Source organism: Neoarius graeffei, chromosome 9, assembly GCF_027579695.1.
Source record: "Neoarius graeffei isolate fNeoGra1 chromosome 9, fNeoGra1.pri, whole genome shotgun sequence".
In the NCBI taxonomy this organism is placed as follows: Eukaryota; Metazoa; Chordata; class Actinopteri; order Siluriformes; family Ariidae; genus Neoarius; species Neoarius graeffei.
The window spans coordinates 88,917,332-88,936,295 of NC_083577.1; the positions used below are offsets into that span (position 1 = coordinate 88,917,332).

An 18,964-nucleotide genomic window follows, 5' to 3' on the forward strand; every position below is an offset into this window, starting at 1 on the left:
CTAGCTATCTACTCTCACTAGCAATGACCAGTGAAGGACTGGCAGCTATCTTACTATGATGAAAGTAGAGTGGTGGAGTACTTTTTTTTTTATCAATCTCGAAGTATGTGAAACAAACAAACAAACAAACAAACAAAAAAAACCTTTACACTTTCCCTCAGCAGCGGCAAAGAATGCAGCCATCTCGTCGATATCGGAGTCGATTGATGCTCTGGGTGGGTTCCCGGGTTCCCCAGTGTATCGTGGTAACGGTGTGAGGGGCGGGAAGCCAGACAGGTAGTCACAACGGCAAGCTTGTGGTGGCTCTCTGTGCTGTGATATCAGTTCTAAATCTCTACAGTGTATGCCTATACGTCTCTACTGTGTTACTACTAGTGTGTACAGTTGATCATGTTTGTGTCACTTTTCTTGTAGCTCATGATGTGGATAAACCCATTATTTGATGTACACAATTCTTAGTGGCTCAGCCAAATTTTATTAGATAGCGGCTCAAATTGGCTTACAAAATTATTGGCTGGCGGCGGCTCAAATTCTAAATGGCGGTTTTAGCGGCGCCTGGCGGCGGCTTCGGGGTCTACTACAAAGTATTGACTTTTGGGGGGTGAATACCTATGCACACTCCAGATTTCTGATTTTTTTTCATCTTAATTATTGTTTGTGTCACAATAAAGAAAAACAATTTGAGACTTTAAAGTTGTCGGCATGTTGTGTAAATCAAATGGTGCTAAGCCTCCAAAAATCCATTTTAATTCCAGCTTGTAATGCGACAAAACAGGACAAACACCAAGGGGGATGAATACTTTTGCAAGACACTGTACATTGGGAACAAACAAACACACACGGAGGTAATAATTAAAAACAGCACTCAGATCCTTCAGCTGGACATGTTCGCATAACAGCAGTTGATTTCTTTTCCTATAGCTTTTTTTTCCTCCACCAGATCTCGGGTGTTGCATGAGGTGAACAGTAGAGACTTTCTAAAATTGCTTTTTTTCTGTAAATACTGCAGTTGTATTCATTCACAGTGCATTGTATTCAGAATTGGCGACAAAAGGTCAAAAGATGCATCGATATTTATGTCGCGAAGGTTCATTGTGTTCAGAGTCTGATTCCGCAGCTGCTTACGGTGTGTTGATTTTCTTGACTCTTTATTCAGATTATTAAACTCGCCCACATGCACCTCACACTTCAGACGCTGGCAGATTTTTCTTGAATAGAAGCATCCAAGACGGGGCGTGTCTCAGTTATTCTGATCCTGAACTTAAACATATGTTTCTTGCGTGATACTGGCTCATTTATAACATTACCGGTAAATATCTATAATTATGAAGTTACAGTGAGGTGCAGGATTATCAGGTGAAGGTCACCGCATCATTCATATCATGAGCACACAATGTGAACAAAAGATGAGCCTTGATTCTCTTCATTTCACACTTTGTGTATTACTTCACACACACAATAAATTATCCACACACGTCATGTTAGAAAATTATTATCTTTAATACAGTTGAAGTGAATAATCATAAACAGTTGAATATAAACACTGTGTTTAGTGTGTGTCTCCTAGAGAGACAAATATACACTACTGCTCTGATACACACTCGCTCGGTTATACAGCGAAAAGATGCTCGTGTCCAGCACTGACCAAATCGTGCCCCAGTGGCTGAAGGGGAATTTTACAGGATGGCTCACACTCCGAGGAAACAGAGGAGGAGGAGTGCAGCAGGAGAAGCTTCTGATTAAAGTCCTGATCCAGCACACAACCTGCTTCGGCTCTCCAGCTCATCCAAACATCCAGCACTCAGATCATTAACACACACACACACACACACACACACACACACACACACTATCCCAAGCACAGGTTTAAGAGTTGAGCTTTGGCTGGAGCTTTCACTGGTGATGGTGAAAAGAAGATCAGAGAGAGAAAGACACACACCGAGACAGAGACAGTCCGTGGTGTTGGTCAGCAGGCAAAGTCCTCATTTTGATGACGAAGGTGAGTATGATGGACGTGGTGGTGGTGGTTTGGGAGGAAGGTTCTGGTGAATGTTGCACCCTCTGCATTTCTCTCCTGATGCTCAGTGGCATCCTGTCAATCACACACAGGAAAGAGACGCGATATAAACTCACTCAGTGACACTCACTCACTAGCCATGTTTCCATCAACCTTCTGAATGCACTATTTGAAATTGTGAACCACAAAAAAAAAAGTAATGGAAACGTGAATTTAAAAAAAAAAGTCTCAAATATCACTTGATTTTTTTTGCATTTAAGTCACATGACATGACGAGCAAATGGAAATGCTACCTTTCTGAAAGCAGCCCTCTGTATGAGCCATCACGACAGAAGAAAATCAGCTTTAAATCACATCACTTAAAGGAAAGACAGAACACTCGCAATTGTGTTATGTCAAATTTTATTTAAATAAATATCGCTTCTATTTTGCAGGAAACTGCATTGGAAACCCAAGTACTGAGTTTAGGTCAGTATAACATCATTTTGCTTTGGAATGTTCACTGGATGGAAAAAGAACTCCAAATCCAACCTCAATTATTATGGAATCTGAGGCCAACGCTAGAAAGCCCCTTTCTGCTGAGACTCACAAAGACTTACTGAGAAACTCTGAGGTTTACTGAGCCTCAGTGAGACTTACTGAGAGCTGGTAAGACTTACTGAGAAACAGAGCGTCAGCAACGCGGTAGCTCACACGGCTGTACCATGAGAAACCAGATTTGTTCATAATTAGCTAAGCTGCTCTTCATGAGAACAATTAGATCTTCCAAACAAAACAGTCAGAATCAAAATCCAGTGAAAACTCCGGGAGGAGTAGCGACTTTCCTGAAAGTTCATTAATTAGCCTAATGTTAATCGGCAACTTGTTCATGAGAAAAATCACAAAACCAAGGAGTAAAATTTATGCAGACTGATTAGATCTTCCAGACAAAATCAGACTCAAAATCCAGTGAAAACTCAGGAAGGAGTATCATCTCATCTCATTATCTCTAGCCGCTTTATCCTGTTCTACAGGGTCGCAGGCAAACTGGAGTCTATCCCAGCTGACTACGGGCGAAAGGCGGGGTTCACCCTGGACAAGTCGCCAGGTCATCACAGGGCTGACACATAGACACAGACAACCATTCACACTCACATTCACACCTACGCTCAATTTAGAGTCACCAGTTAACCTAACCTGCATGTCTTTGGACTGTGGGGGAAACCGGAGCACCCGGAGGAAACCCACGCGGACACGGGGAGAACATGCAAACTCCACACAGAAAGGCCCTCGCTGGCCACGGGGCTCGAACCCTTGCTGTGAGGCGACAGCGCTAACCACTGCACCACCGTGCCGCCCCGAAGGAGTATCAATTTTTGTAAATTGTGGCCGGACGGAGAGACAGACAAACAGACAGACAGACGGCGCGTGATGGCAATAGCTCACCGGCCTATGGCTGTGTGAGCTAATAAAAACAGTAAGGCTTGTTGAGAAACAGTGAGATTTACTGAGTCTTACTGAGAAACACTGAGGTTTACTGAGCCTCAGTGAGAATGACTGAGATTCAATAATTACATTAAATGGCATTTAGCAGACGCTCTTATCCAGAGTGACGTACAACGAGTGCAAAAGTCAGGTACAAGAAGTGCTGAACTTCTAGACAAGAAATTTCTAGTGCCAACTGAACAAGTGACAGAATAATACTTTGTGTAATATTCTGTTGAAACATCAACACTCAGCAACCAGCCAAGGAAAACAATTCAACCACACAAATGAGCTGACAAAGTGCAACTAAGTAGAGAACAAGAGTGCTCTGAGAGCACAATATCCCCCACTGCAACTATATCTATGCTATAAATGCTTCATACACCCTCATGAAATTATCAAAGTACAAGTTTGGTAATCAAGGGCCATAACTCTGGTAAAATGCAAATGAATCAAATGAAATTGCAATATGCATTTACCAAAATATACCAAAGAATCCTGTCAAGTTTCGTGAAATTCCTCCAAAAATTGTGAGAGGAGTTGATTTCAGAAGGCGAGTACCCTTCCCAGGACGAATGGACAGACGGATGGATGAACATCGCCACGACATAATCCTCCTTCAGGCCTTTCAGCCAGATGGGGATAAAAATTGTGAAAGGAGTTGATTTCAGAAGGAAAACACTCATGAAATTGTCAAATTATAATTTTGTTAATTAAGGGCTGTAACTCTGGTAAAATGTGACTGAATTTAACAAAATTATAATATGCGTAGTATCGACATAATGCGTCGTCATGTTTCATGAAATTCCTCCAAAAATTGTGAGAGGAGTTGATTTCAGAAGGTGAGCACCCTTTCCTGGGATGGACGGACGGACGGGCATCGCCACAACATAATCCCCCTTCAGTCCTTTCAGGCAGTGGGGGATAAAAATAAAACTCAAACGGTTAAGCCCAGGCTAGACAGTACACAGCCTGGGTTGGTTTAGACCAAAACGCAGTTACACAGTGGGCAGGGAAGCAGGGGAGAAGTGCAGCCTAAGGAGGTGAGTCTTCAGTCTGTGCTTGAAGGTGGTCAGGGAGTTGGCAATTCTGACCTCAATGGGGAGGTCATTCCACCAATGGGGGACCGGGACAGAGGGTAGTCTTGAGCAGGCTGGGCAGGAGCAGAAAGGAGGAGGGGCCAGGAAAACAGTAGTAGCGGAGCGTAGGGATCTGGCTAGCATGGAGGGGTGGGTCAGTCTCTGGAGGTATGCTGGACCTAACCCCTTGACATCCTGGTAAGATAGCACTAATGTTTTAAATTTGATGCGAGCTGCAATAGGTAGCCAGTGCAGGGTGACCTGGGAGGAATGAGGGAGGTGGTAGACCAGGCAAGCTGCAGTGTTCTGGATGAGGGCAGTGCAAACTCCATGGTTAACACAGAGTTTCGATTGAAAGGTCATGAGTTCCAGTGCCTGCTGGGGCCTTGAGCAAGGCCCCCTCAGCTGCTTAGTACCACCCTCAGCTGCTCAGTTGATGAGATAAATGTATGTTGCTCTGCGAAATGATGTAAATGGAAAATGAGACCGTGTGAGAAGCTCCGAGTTACTGAGACTCAATGCGACCTGCTGAGATTGAGATTTCATGTGACTTGCCGAGGAACACTGAGACTGACACTTTGAGACTCTGTACCCTGATAATGAGACTCAGTGAGACTTGCTGTGACACCCTAAAACTCACTTAGACTGAGACAGCAGTGAGACTTGCTGATCAGTGAGACATAGTGAAGCTTGCTGAGGCTCAGTCAGGACTCAGTGAGACCTCCTGAGAATGACAATCACTGGGACTTGTTAAGACTCAGGTCTTTGTATTCATTGAGACTTGCCAATACTAGAACTCTGAGACATAATAATAATAATATTATTATTATAATAATACCTGTGTCTTTGTGTCCTGCAGGTTGACTGTAGCTACAGTGCTGGATTGTTGTTGTGGTCGTTTTTCTTCCTTCTGTGGCCTCAAGGCACGCTGTAACCTAAACTTAATTACCTGCAGAGAGAGAGAGGATGGAAGGAAAAGATGAAGAGAACAAAGAAAAAAAGGACAGCAGTGTAGATCAAGGTGAGAAGCAGCACTAATGATATGTCTTACAGATAATCTCACTCATTGCCTCTGTTCATTATGCAACACTAGCAATTAAAATTTACCTCAAAAATGTAGTCAAGAATCTCAAGGACAGTGAGGATGCTCGCTCCAATGAAGAGACCCATCTGTCCTCCGATATCACCTGAGAGTCAAACAGGAATAAAGATGGAGGACGATTAGAACAGGGACTGAATGACACTGTGTCCATTAGATGTGAGTGAGACGCAGGTGCTGAGGTCCACAGCACTGCTTCATTCAATATGCCAGAGTCTGATCATTAACTCATCAATGTGACATTACATTACATGGCATTTAGCAGACGTTCTTATCCAGACCGACATACAAGTGCAAAAGTCAGGTACAAGAAGTGCTGAACTTCCCAACAAGAAAGTTCTAGTGCCAACTGAACAAGTGGCAGAATGACACCAAGTGTAATATTCTGTTGAAGTAATAAATCGACAAACAGTCAAGGAAAACAAGCCAACCATACAAATGACTTGACAAAGCACAACTAAACAGAGAAAAATAAAACCCCAATGGCTAACACTGAGTCATCATGATCAGGCTCGACAGTACACAGCCTGGGTTGGTCAAGACCAATACGCAGTTACACAGTGGGCAGGGAAGCAGGGGAAAGGTGCAGCCTGAAGAAGTGGGTCTTCAGTCTACGCTTGAAGGTGGTCAGGGAGTTGGCAGTTCTGACCTCAGTGGAAAAGTCATTCCACCAATGGGGAACCAGGACAGACAGCAGTCTTGAATGAGCTGGGTAGGAGCAGAGAGGAGGAGGGGCCAGGTGACCCATGGCAGCAGAGTGTAGGGATCTGGCTGGCATGTAGTTTCAGATCAGTCTCTGGAGGTATGCTAGACCTTGACTACCTGGTAAACTATCACCGTCTTAAATTTGGTGCAAGCTGCGACAGTCAGACAGTGAAGGGGAGCAAGCAGGGGGTAATGTGGGAGGAAGGAAGGAGATTGGAGAGCAGGTGGGCTGTAGCATTCTGGATGAATGGGGTCTGATGGCAGAAGCTGGAAGGCTGGAAAGGAGAGAGTTGCAGTAGTCCAAGCAGGAGAGGATCAGTGCTTGGACCAGGAGCTGAGTAGTTCAGCTGCTCTGGGTATGTTGTACGTCACTCTGGATAAGATGTAATGTAATATAACTTTTGACCATGAAATTAAGCCCAGCAACTTCTGACCAGGAATGTTACACAAAGAAATTTAGACCATGAACTTGTGTGGAGGAACTTTAGACTTATGAGGTACAGAGAGGATGTGCGATGACTGGTAGACTGGTGCAAGGACAACAATATGTCTCTAGACAAGAGAGATGATTGTTGACTTCAGAAAGTCCAGAGCTAACCACTCCCCAATCAGCATCAATGGTGTTACAGTGGCACGAGTAAAGAGTACCAATTCCCTTGGTGTTCACATCATAGACTACATCTCCTGGGCAACCTACACCAGTTCACTGGCCAAAAGAGCCCAGCAGCACCTATACTTCCTCTGATGCCTGAAAAAAAAATTGCATCTCCCTCCATACATCCTCACAACCTTCTACAGGGGCACCATCGAGAGCATCCTGATCATCTGCATCTCTGTTTTGTATGGGAATTGCCACACTTCCAACCACAGAGCTGTACAAAAGGTCGTGCAGACAGTGGAGTGGATCATCAGCACCTCAATCCCCTGCCTGCAAGATATGTTCATCCTCCGTCTGCAAGATATGTTCATCCCCCAGTGCGTCTGCTAGGCCACCAGCTTGTGATTGACTCCCACCCCTCCCATGGACTGTTCACCACCCTCCCATCTGGGATGTTACGCCCACCCTTGAGTGGCCCTATGTGGCACAACACACTCTGACTCAAATCAACCACAGATAACACCTTAAAACAATCAAATCCATGGGATTTATTAACATGAAAACACATAAAACCACAACACAAAACCAAATCCCAGGCTGAGAAGCAGCATGACCAGCTGTCTCTTAGCTAGGAGCCTGTCCTTCTGCAACAGGAACCTGGAACTTCTAACTGCTGCTTAAGCACCTGGCCAGGTGCACCTCATCCAGCAGTCAGGTGTAACACAACCTGGGCAGAGCTACAAAAAGAGGGAAGAAATTGCAAAGAATACATAGGACACATATTTTGCTGTAACATGGAGAAGGTTCTGCAACATTCAGAACAGGACTGCCAGATTCTTCCCCCAAGAAGTCCAGCTCCTGAACGCAATGCTGTCCCCACCCACCCTGGACTCTCTTCTTCACATCCTGCTCCGACCACAAATTTTGACTTATTTTGCATATTTTGGTCTATTTGCACCAGACACTTTAAGGAACACTGTACTTACTGCTGCCACATATATACTTATTGCTACTGCACTCCAAAAATATTTACATCAGACACTTTATGGAACAGATATACTTACCACTACTACTGTACATTACCAAACCGTTTACAATCTACAGCTCATGTCCTGTGTACATATTGTCCTAGGTATTTATTATTCTGTTCTGTCTAACCTTTGTCCTGAATTCATCTCACACTGTTGTGTATTTTCATTTTATGTAGTCTTGTGAACCATTATGTGTTGCATCAAGGTCCTGACGAAATTACATTTCATTCCAGTGTACACAAGCTATATATAGAGAGATGACAAAAACCCACTTGACTTGACTTATGGCCAGGAAGTATAGGCCCAGGAACTTTACAACATGAGCTTTCATTCCTGAGAAGTATGCCTTTTTACAGTTTGGAACCTTGTAATTATTAAGGTAATTCCAACATAATGTACTATATGTCTAGGCACAGTGGCTTAGAGTTTTGGCCCTAATTGTTTGCTCTAAAGCTCAATTAAGCTGATTCCAGCCTAGAGGAAGTGAATAGGAACACTTTTACTGAGTTCATTATCAGGTTTGGACCAGAGAAGAAAAGAAGGACTAGTGTTAATTACTTGAGAAGACTTTTGATCATTAACACCTGACAGCAGATCAAATCCTCACCTAATAACCCGGCAACGTCATAGGCTTTCTTCTGCTCGATCATCTCATAGTTTAGAGCTTCAAAGAAAATGTCCAGAATGAGGAAGTTTTCTCTGGAAATAAAGGGACATTATCGTATATTGAAAATATAATAAATAAAATACACATAGTCCATACTCCTACTACTACTACTAATAATAAATACCTGATGTAATCCTCTGATTTGTGGTATTTTCTGGATAGGTATCGTGCAGAGCCTTTACTGGGAATCTTCACCATGGAAAGTTCTTTACCATAGCGGGTCAGATTACAGGGAGTCTCACATGCACACGAGAACTCCCCTGAACTCTTCTGCAACAGATCTGCAACACAAATGGGAAAGGGCATGATGAACTTTTATAAGCACAAACAATGGCCTGCTCAAAAGCATCACTCATTAAATGGAGATAGACATCTGCCTGAAAAATGTAGAATTTAATTTATGGACAGTTTGATGAGGAAGCTCATAACTGTTCATGCCTCTCATCATTCTCTTTAAATAAAGTGCATTTACGAGCTTCATAAAGCACAAAGAGCCAAAGAACAGCACTTCAGAAGAGCTGCAGACCAGAATTTGGCTGAGACGTGGCAGAGAATGTGTGTTTAGTAGTATATAATGTACAACCCTGATTCCAAAAAAGTTGGGACAAAGTACAAATTGTAAATAAAAACGGAATGCAATGATGTGGAAGTTTCAAAATTCCATATTTTATTCAGAATAGAACATAGATGACATATCAAATGTTTAAACTGAGAAAATGTATCATTTAAAGAGAAAAATTAGGTGATTTTAAATTTCATGACAACACCACATCTCAAAAAAGTTGGGACAAGGCCATGTTTACCACTGTGAGACATCCCCTTTTCTCTTTACAACAGTCTGTAAACGTCTGGGGACTGAGGAGACAAGTTGCTCAAGTTTAGGGATAGGAATGTTAACCCATTCTTGTCTAATGTAGGATTCTAGTTGCTCAACTGTCTTAGGTCTTTTTTGTCGTATCTTCCGTTTTATGATGCGCCAAATGATTTCTATGGGTGAAAGATCTGGACTGCAGGCTGGCCAGTTCAGTACCCGGACCCTTCTTCTACGCAGCCATGATGCTGTAATTGATGCAGTATGTGGTTTGGCATTGTCATGTTGGAAAATGCAAGGTCTTCCCTGAAAGAGACGTTGTCTGGATGGGAGCATATGTTGCTCTAGAACCTGGATATACCTTTCAGCATTGATTGTGTCTTTCCAGATGTGTAAGATGCCCATGCCACACACACTTATGCAACCCCATACCATCAGAGATGCAGGCTTCTGAACTGAGTGCTGATAACTTGGGTCATCCTTCTCCTCTTTAGTCCGAATGACACGGCGTCCCTGATTTCCATAAAGAACTTCAAATTTTGATTCGTCTGACCACAGAACAGTTTTCCACTTTGCCACAGTCCATTTTAAATGAGCCTTGGCCCAGAGAAGACGTCTGCGCTTCTGGATCGTGTTTAGATACGGCTTCTTCTTTGAACTATAGAGTTTTAGCTGGCGACAGTGGATGGCATGGTGAATTGTATTCACAGATAATGTTCTCTGGAAATATTCCTGAGCCCATTTTGTGATTTCCAATACAGAAGCATGCCTGTATGTGATGCAGTGCCGTCTAAGGGCCCGAAGATCACGGGCACCCAGTATGGTTTTCCGGCCTTGACCCTTACGCACAGAGATTCTTCCAGATTCTCTGAATCTTTTGATGATATTATGCACTGTAGATGATGATATGTTCAAACTCTTTGCAATTTTACACTGTCGAACTCCTTTCTGATATTGCTCCACTATTTGTCGGCGCAGAATTAGGGGGATTGGTGATCCTCTTCCCATCTTTACTTCTGAGAGCCGCTGCCACTCCAAGATGCTCTTTTTATACCCAGTCATGTTAATGACCTATTGCCAATTGACCTAATGAGTTGCAGTTTGGTCCGCCAGCTGTTCCTTTTTTGTACCTTTAACTTTTCCAGCCTCTTATTGCCCCTGTCCCAACTTTTAAGATGTGTTGCTGTCGTGAAATTTCAAATGAGCCAATATTTGGCATGAAATTTCAAAATGTCTCACTTTCGACATTTGATATGTTGTCTATGTTCTATTGTGAATACAATATCAGTTTTTGAGATTTGTAAATTATTGCATTCTGTTTTTATTTACAATTTGTACTTTGTCCCAACTTTTTTGGAATCAGGGTTGTAGGACGTGTGTGTAACAGTGAGGTGACACCATTAATGATCATACACTGACCTCCCTGAAAGTGATGTGTGATGGAGTTAGACTGCCTCCATTATGGTTTATTACAATAATTCTAGTACATTTATGCTTAGGCTGTTGCAAATTATTTTGTCCAGAGGTTGACAAGGTATGCCTTATTGCTTTGTAGTTTTGATTTACACCCACCATCCAGAGATAGAAACACATCTATTCCTACAAATCAATAATGAGTATTTCACTGAAAACTCAACTCTGTTATCCTCCTCTTCTTCTTCCAGCTACGGAACCTTGTCTCAAGAACCTTGTTCCAGCAACATTAGCTCATGAAGCTTTGTCCACCAATTTAAGTTCAGGAAATGTTAAACCATGTACTTAAGCCCAAGAACTTTAAACCATGTACTTGTATCTCTGACAAGATACGCCTTATAGCTTCGAAGAAGAAACCTTTATTTGTCACATTCACACTTCAAGCACAGTGAAATTCATCCTCTGCATTTAACCCATCTGAAGCAGTGAACACACACACCCAGAGCAGTGGGCAGCCACACTGCTCCTGGGGAGCAGTTAGGGGTCAGGTACCTTGCTCAAAAGACACCTTAGCCCAAGGCCGCCCCACGTCAACCTAACTGCATGTCTTTGGATTGTAGGGGAAACCGGAGCACCCGGAGGAAACCCACGCGGACACGGGGAAAACAAGGCCTGTGTGGAGGGCCTTTCTCCACACAGAAAGGCCCTCGCTGGCCGCTGGGTTCGAACCCGGAACCTTCTTGCTGTGAGGCGACCGTGCTAACCACTACACCACCGTACCGCCCACAGTAGTTCTGCATTCTCAATTACCATGCCAAAAACCTAACTCTTATCCTTGTTATCTTGAAATACAACCATTCCTGAGTCCATCTATTACCAGATCTGGAATAGCAGCACCACAGACACAACCCAACTCACTGACTGCTGATGACTTTACCGCCTCCTTTAAGGAAATGTTGGAAGACATCAGCAGCTGGTATTTACTCCCTCTTCCCACATCCAGAACAACTCTCAATTCTCTCCACATTTTTATTCTCAACTGCCAAACCACCTGTTCTCTGAGCACCACTGCCTCAAACCTTCTCCAAGTTCTTACTCATCTCAGCACACACTCAATGACAAGTTACTGAGCAGTTTCAAATCACTATATTTTTCCTCATGTCAACTTGATTTGAGTCCTTCTTCTCTGAATATACATTTATGGAATTTGACAGACCCGCTTATCCAGAGTAACTTGAAGTAAAATATTTCATCTACACAACAACATTTGAGAGTTAAGGGTCTTGCTTAAGGACCCAGCAGTGCTTGGATTTGAATTTGCAACATTCTGATCAGTAGTCCAACATTTTAATCACTGAGCTGCCACTACCTTTCATGGGACCACTAGATCCCAACCCTGATCTAAAAACCCTGCTCCTACAAGGTTGTAAGACCCATGGCTCCAGATGCTATCTCAGATGGTAGGATGGCTTAGATGATGGGAAGTAATCATTTGGACTGCTCAAGTGGACACACAGTAGTACCTGTCCTTAATTCCCAATGATGCTGCAATATGAAATCATGATGACTTTTTGAAAAATATTTTAAGTCTGGATGCAAGAGGCCACCTTCACCTCTACCTCAATTTCTTACCGTCTCACCCCATCTCTCTTCTGCAACCCTTCATCAACATTAGCTGTTTGTTAATATCATTTACAAGGTCTACCAAGAACCTCAGGGCATGTGATGACCAGCTGGCAGTCTGTCCAGCAGCAGACTTGCTAATGATCTCTCTTGCACTTGGTCACATTTGGTTATCTCCTTGAAGTGTATAATTGTACTAAGTACATCTTGTAGTTCTTGCCATGGCATTGCAGCTTTTGGCCTTATTTTCTACAGCCATCTTACAGTAATCCTTAAACAGAAAAATATGTAACTCTTGCATCAAGCTCATTAAGCTAGCTCTTTGCTTGGAGTACATGTTCCTCATTTGTAAGGTGCTTTTAGCTATTCATTCAGCGATTCAGGCTTTTCTTTATTCAACGGTGCTTCAGGGATTTTGGCAGAATGAAAAATACATGCTTACCCAACGCTTTGTCCACACACTTGAGTTTGTCAGGGGGGCAGATTTCTGCATTTCCTTGGAAGGAAAATTATGAATACATGAATACAAACAAGCAGAAAAAGAACAAAAAATATTATCAATGATGCAGAATATCCTCAGTTCTTGCTCACTCTAGCAAGACGCACCTCTGGACACACCTTGTTAGAAGCATCGTCATCATCCTGTGTATTTCACCCCCCCAACAGGTACACTTATATTCCACTGATTCTTGGCTCATTGGCTTAGTTTTATATTTTATTTTTTTTAGACCCACAAGGGCTGATGCTCATGCCAGAGTCAGTGCTGCTTTCATAATATATGTAATATAAATAGTAATAGTTTTACTTGTGAGATATGCAGCTAGTTGTCTAATCTGACATACAATCATGAATTTGATTGATTGGATCTCTGTCCAACCCCAGAGAACATCAATTAGCAATGCCAGGCCATTTTTTTAAGTAGATGTAAGTGTTGTGTAATGTATCAAATTAAAGGAGCGTGAAGAGCTGAATTGAAAACTTGTTTCATTTTTAAATATGTCTAAAGATCCAAAGTTATGAACATTTGAAAATCCACCGTTTTATAAAATTTCCATTTCTGTCCGTTGTCCCGGTCGCAAACCAGCAATCATTTTCCATTGGTTTAATTTTCCATTCATGAGAAAAAAACTCAATCAGAAATTAAGACCAAAAAGACAAAAATAAAGAGATTTAGAATTGAGTATCAGGGTAAGAATTACAGATAAAAAGTCTTTTCAATAAAAGATATAACAGGAAACAATGACAGCGAAGAGTAGATGAGTAGTAAATACTAGGTGCGATCAGTGGCATGACGAGACACAGATGGTTCGGTCTCCATTAGCGTAATGATTCATAAGTTTTAAATTGTGGACACCGAGCATGACTCAAGTTCTGTGCTTTTTGTGACCACAACTCTGCCCAAACTTGAAAAACTGCCTGATCAACCATGGAAGGATGCAATAGACAACTCAATTCTTCTTATTCCATGCTTTTTTTTAATTTTCTTGAAGAGGGTTTTGGTTTCAGTGGACATAATCAAATGATGAAATTGAATAAAATTGAATAGGTTGATAACCTTCAAGATAAACAACAAAAGAACAAACAAGTATGTGTCTCAAAATGAATGAAATAAAACATTTTCCCTCAAACAGTCATGATGAAGCGTGACCTCATCGCATCTTCCACATTTTAAGTTTTTTTTCTACCAGTTGCATTTTGAGGTTGATCTGGAGTTGTGGCCATTCCATATTTCCAGGAGCAAGTGAAAGGCTAACTGGGCTTTGTCCAAACATTTCCTACCATACTTTCCCAGTGGGTGTGCAAGTAAATATGGTCCCTCTAAAACACTTGCTGAGGGTTTGGGTTCCACCTCTATCTTGTGCGTGGTCCCCCCCTGTTGGTTTGGAGTGCTTTGTGAGTGCTCATGAGAAATGAATTGGAATCTGACACAACACCTCCCACTTGACCTCCTGGTTCTTCAACCCAAGGTCGTCACACCAGTTGCATAATGTACTGGATTCACTTGTTCCATTTTCAATTTTGTTGCTGCTCTTCAACTGGAAGCAGGACAACTATCCGTCTGACATCCCTGTGGAGAACTGTTGCAGGTATTTTGGTTGATTGTGTCTTCACCTTTTGAGTGAGTTTCACAGTAGAGACTGGGTAACTGGGGAAGGTTCTGACATGCACATCCCTTACAATTCCTTTCTTGTCAGTGTTGACATCAACGACTCTGGCAAGCCTGAACTGACCTCTCAGGGTGTTTTGATCAGCTAGCCAGACGACATCTCCAATGGCCACATTCCTTTGGGCTGTGTGCCACTTGGACCTGATAAACAGGTTTGGTCCTGCTAACTGGCTCCATTTCCTCCAGAACCGGTCAACTTCTGTTTGGACTGCTCTTAATCTCTTGAAGAGTAGCCTTCAAAGTCAAAGGTCCCTGGATCTCCACTGGGTCCAGTTCTTCCAAGCAGAAGTGAATTTGGGCTGATGTATTCTATACAGTCCTCCCGGCTCTGAGTCCTGGCATCAATAGGTCTTTCATTGGCGAGGTTGGAAGCCATATAAAGGAAGGTTTGAAACTCACCCCATGTGAAGACTCCATTACCTCCCAGATTGTGCAAAGCCCGCTTCACAGTGCGAACAGCAGCTTCAGTGGCTCCATTCCTGTGAGGTGAGTCTGCTGGATGGATTTTCCAGCTCCATTCTGTGCCATGTTTGGAGGCTCCATTTTCAAGCTTTTCCAGTTGGTCCAGAAACATGTAGAGCTCTTTGAGGGCAGGTCTGGCTCAAACAAAGTTCTTTCCAGGATCCGACCACGGTTTTTGTGGATCCCCTCTCAGTGCTGTGAACCGTTGGTAGGCTAACAAGAAGCCTTCAGCTGACTGATCACTGACTAGGTCTGTGTGCATAGCTCTGGATGCCATGCAGCAGAAGACCCACACTTTGAGCTTCACCTTCTTTCTCACCTCATCCTTCACTTCATAAGGTCCAAATAAGTCCACTGTTGTGTACTCGAATGGATTGGCTGGTGTTATTCTTTCAGGTGGAAGTTCACTCATGATCTGCTGGCATCTTCTGGCCTTCACTTTTCTGCATGTCACACAGTTATCAACAATCTTTTGAGCTAGTCTCTGGCCTCTTACCACCCAGGCTTTCCTTCTCATCCGGAGGAGTGCAATTTCTTCATGATTTGTGTTGTGGGCTTCTTGAGCTAGAAGAGTAGATATCCATGATGCGCAAGGTAAGATTGGTACTGCAGTTTTTTTCTTCATTAAAGATTTGGAACCTTCCTCCACAGAGCAAAAGTCCGATGTTTTCATCCCTTACCACAGCAAGTCTGTTGAGTGTGGTGTCTGGAAAGGTTACCTCCTCCTGAGCCGTAAGGAAGAGGTCCCTGAGCACATCTTCACACTCCCTGACAGTAAGTACAGCTTCTTTGGCTCTGGACCTGAATCTTTTGGGCTGAAGGAATTCTCTCCCCCTTTGGCTTACTTGTGGTTGAGGTTCTGGCCAGCACTGTTCTCCACTTTGTGGCAGCTCTCCACACCCAGGCAATGACTCTGGTCAGCTTGGTTAAACTACTGAATCTGCTGATGTCAAGGATTTTCCTCACTGCAGAACCAGCAGGTGGTCTCCGGACTTGGATTTGGTGTTCTTCTCCACTAGGGCCGCTTTGCAAGTCCTTGCTTTGGTCAGTCTTGGCTGGAGCAGAGGTTGGAAACATTTTCACCTGTGCTCGTGTCAGTGCTGCTGTGAAACATTTCCTTTGGAGTTTGTTTATACCTTCTTTGGCCTGAGCAGCAATGTCTTTGGCTGACTTTGTCAGCCATTCTTCCACAGGTTGTTTCAGAAACTCTGGTCCATTTTGCCACACAGAGCCCTCTTTGAGGTCTTCTGGGGTTTCTCCTCTTGTTATGAGGTCAGCAATGTTTTGCTCACCTGGAATCCATCTCCAGTCTTCAATAGATGTGGTCTTCTGGATCTCTCCAACTCTGTTTGCAAAAAAAAGGTCCGGAACCCATAGCTCTCTCTTTGGATTGCTCCCAGCACGGTTTGACTGTCCAACAAATGGAGCCAATGTTCAACTTGCATTCGACTGTGCTTCTCAATGTATCTTCTGAGTCTTGCAGTGTAGACAGCACCACAGACCTCAGCCTTCACTGGTTCTCCCTTTTGGTCAAGTGGTGTGAGCTTTGCTTTGGACTTGACCACCCAGACCAGGATCCCTTGTTTGGTCTTCCATCTGAAGTATGCAACAGGAGATAGCTCTGGTCACTTCCATCAGAGAATGTTATCCCCCAGGGTCCTCCAATCCTTTTGACTGGTGTGAGGCTTCTGAGGAAGGTTATTTGGTTGAGCCACGTATATTCCTCAAACAGGCGGATGGCTTCTTCTCTCGGTCTTTCAGACAGAGGTTTGTCCCATGTGTCTCGTGTCAGAGTTTTGCCTCCAGCTTCTTGAAAAGCTTTTCTGACTAGAATGGCTCCCTTTTGTTTAGCAGGTGTTGCGAGACCTATTGGGTCATACAAGCTAGCTACTTGGCTAAGCAGTTGTCTCCTAGTCAGTGGGTTTGGAGTTTTCTCTCTCACCTCTTCTCCAAGGAGATTTTGGCTAACTCTCATCTTCCTTTTTCTCTTTAAAATTGAGGTCATGAGGTACAGTTTGTCCGATTCGACCAGGTAGCCAACTCCAAGGGCTTTGTTGTCTCCTTCTCTCATTTGGTTGGGAAGAATGAAGACTTGATCTGAAGACGCTGGATCTTGTGCTGCATCCTTCTGCCTCCCACTTTGGCCTGACCGGACCCATGGCTTGAGGAAGAATCCACCTGCCTTTAGGATTTCTTCAACTGTTTTGGTGGTTCTGTCTAGCTTCTCCAGGTCATTGTGGGATGCCAGGATGTCATCTACATAAGAATCCTCTTCAAGGATCCTACACTCCTCCTCCAGGTGAGTGAACATGGGCAGTTTTGTTGTCTCTCTCATGGCCAGTTGTGCGATGCACCCTGCTGGCCGATCGCCAATGTTGACTCTGGTGATGGCATATTCCTCAATTTCTCCATCTTCACCGTCTCTCCAGAGAAATCTGTAGAGGTGCATCTCCAGGTCTTCAAGCCACACAGAATTATACATTTTCTTGATATCACCTAGGGCAGCATGGACTCCTCTTCTGAACCTTAGTAACACTGCTCGGATGGGATTGAGGACATCAGGCCCTTTCAGAAGGAGGTCATTCATGCTAAGCCCTTTAAACTTCTGGCTGCTGTTCCATACCAGTCGCACAGGTGTTGTAATAGAGTGTGGGTTTGATGCCATCAAGTGGCTGACGTACCATACTGGGCCTTTCCAGTTGGCGATGGTCTCCTTAGTGAGTTTCTTTGCTGCTTTCCTCTCCACCATCTCATGGACTTGAGTTGTGTATGCCACACGCCACTCTAGTTCTTTCTTGAGCTGTCTCTCTGTCCTCAGAAAGGTGGCCTCCACTGCACTTCTGTTGTTGGGCAGGGAACTTGGATCTTCAACCCAGGGGTATCTTGTGTTTCAGTGAGGCTTCTGACTGTGAGCATCCACTTTCACATAGGTGAGGCCTTGCCTGATAATCTCCAGCTCTCTTTCCTCACTCAGTCATGTCTTTGCCTCCCGGCTGGCAGTTACTGCACCGGCATCCTCCACACGAGTTCGCAGGCTGCCCCAATGCTGTCCCATTTCCACCAGTCTAAGAACTCTCTGCCAGCAACTGTGCCTTTAGTTTCAGCTTTGAACTCTTGCATTTCAGCAAATTCTTGATACTTCACTGCTGTGGTTCTCATTGATAGTGCAAAGTGAGTCTCAGAATTGTGCAGAGCCATGTCCACTACTTCACAGAGGTCTGGATGTGCTCCGCCAACAGTTTTTCCTAAAGGGCCATCCCAAAGGACAAGGTCTCCTATTACCTTTACTCTTTGTGGAGCGAGTCTTCCTTCACGGTGGCTGATGAGAAACTCAACATGCTCTGGTCTGTGAAGGTCTTCCAGGTTGGTGTTGGGGAATAACTTCTTGAGCTGATGTGGTTTGATTACTCTCTGCACTTTTGCAATTTCATTCAAGCCATAGCAGATAAGCTCATGAGCTCTCTCCGTGCCTCTAGGTGTGTTGACTCTCACCTTGAGTAAGTATCTTTTGGTCTTTACCTTCATGGCTATGCCTTCAACTCCGTGGACAACAAGTGTGATCTTTTCACTCCGTAGCTCCAGTCTCCTGGCAGCTCTGTGAGTGATGTAGTTGGTATCTGATGCCAAGTCAATGAGAGTTCAAATTTTCTGTCCTGCATTGGCAGTTACTTCCAGAAGCATTAGAATAACTGGTAACTCACATGTATTTGAGTCCATCACTCCAGGTACCGTAGGTTCTTTTCAGTGCAGTGTGATTTTGCAGCCATGTTGGTGAAAGTTCTCCTGAATTTTTCTGCCATGTCTAGGGTGAGTCCAGATATTAATCTC

The 18,964-nt window shown here is 43.7% G+C and overlaps 1 protein-coding gene across 1 annotated transcript in view; it reads right to left on the minus strand.

Moving 5' to 3' along the window:
- Window positions 1–1,593: 1,593 nt before the first annotated feature.
- The window catches only part of asic4a (acid-sensing (proton-gated) ion channel family member 4a), a 195,975-nt gene continuing 178,604 nt past the window's right edge, over window positions 1,594–18,964 (minus strand). Inside the window, exons 5-10 of the mRNA XM_060930436.1 lie at window positions 12,950–13,003; window positions 8,785–8,941; window positions 8,601–8,692; window positions 5,668–5,747; window positions 5,399–5,509; window positions 1,594–2,092 (exon numbers count right to left, since the gene is read on the minus strand). Coding sequence (XP_060786419.1) covers window positions 1,967–2,092; window positions 5,399–5,509; window positions 5,668–5,747; window positions 8,601–8,692; window positions 8,785–8,941; window positions 12,950–13,003 — 620 coding nt within the window. The 3' untranslated portion in view covers window positions 1,594–1,966. The remainder of the gene's footprint in view (window positions 2,093–5,398; window positions 5,510–5,667; window positions 5,748–8,600; window positions 8,693–8,784; window positions 8,942–12,949; window positions 13,004–18,964) is intronic.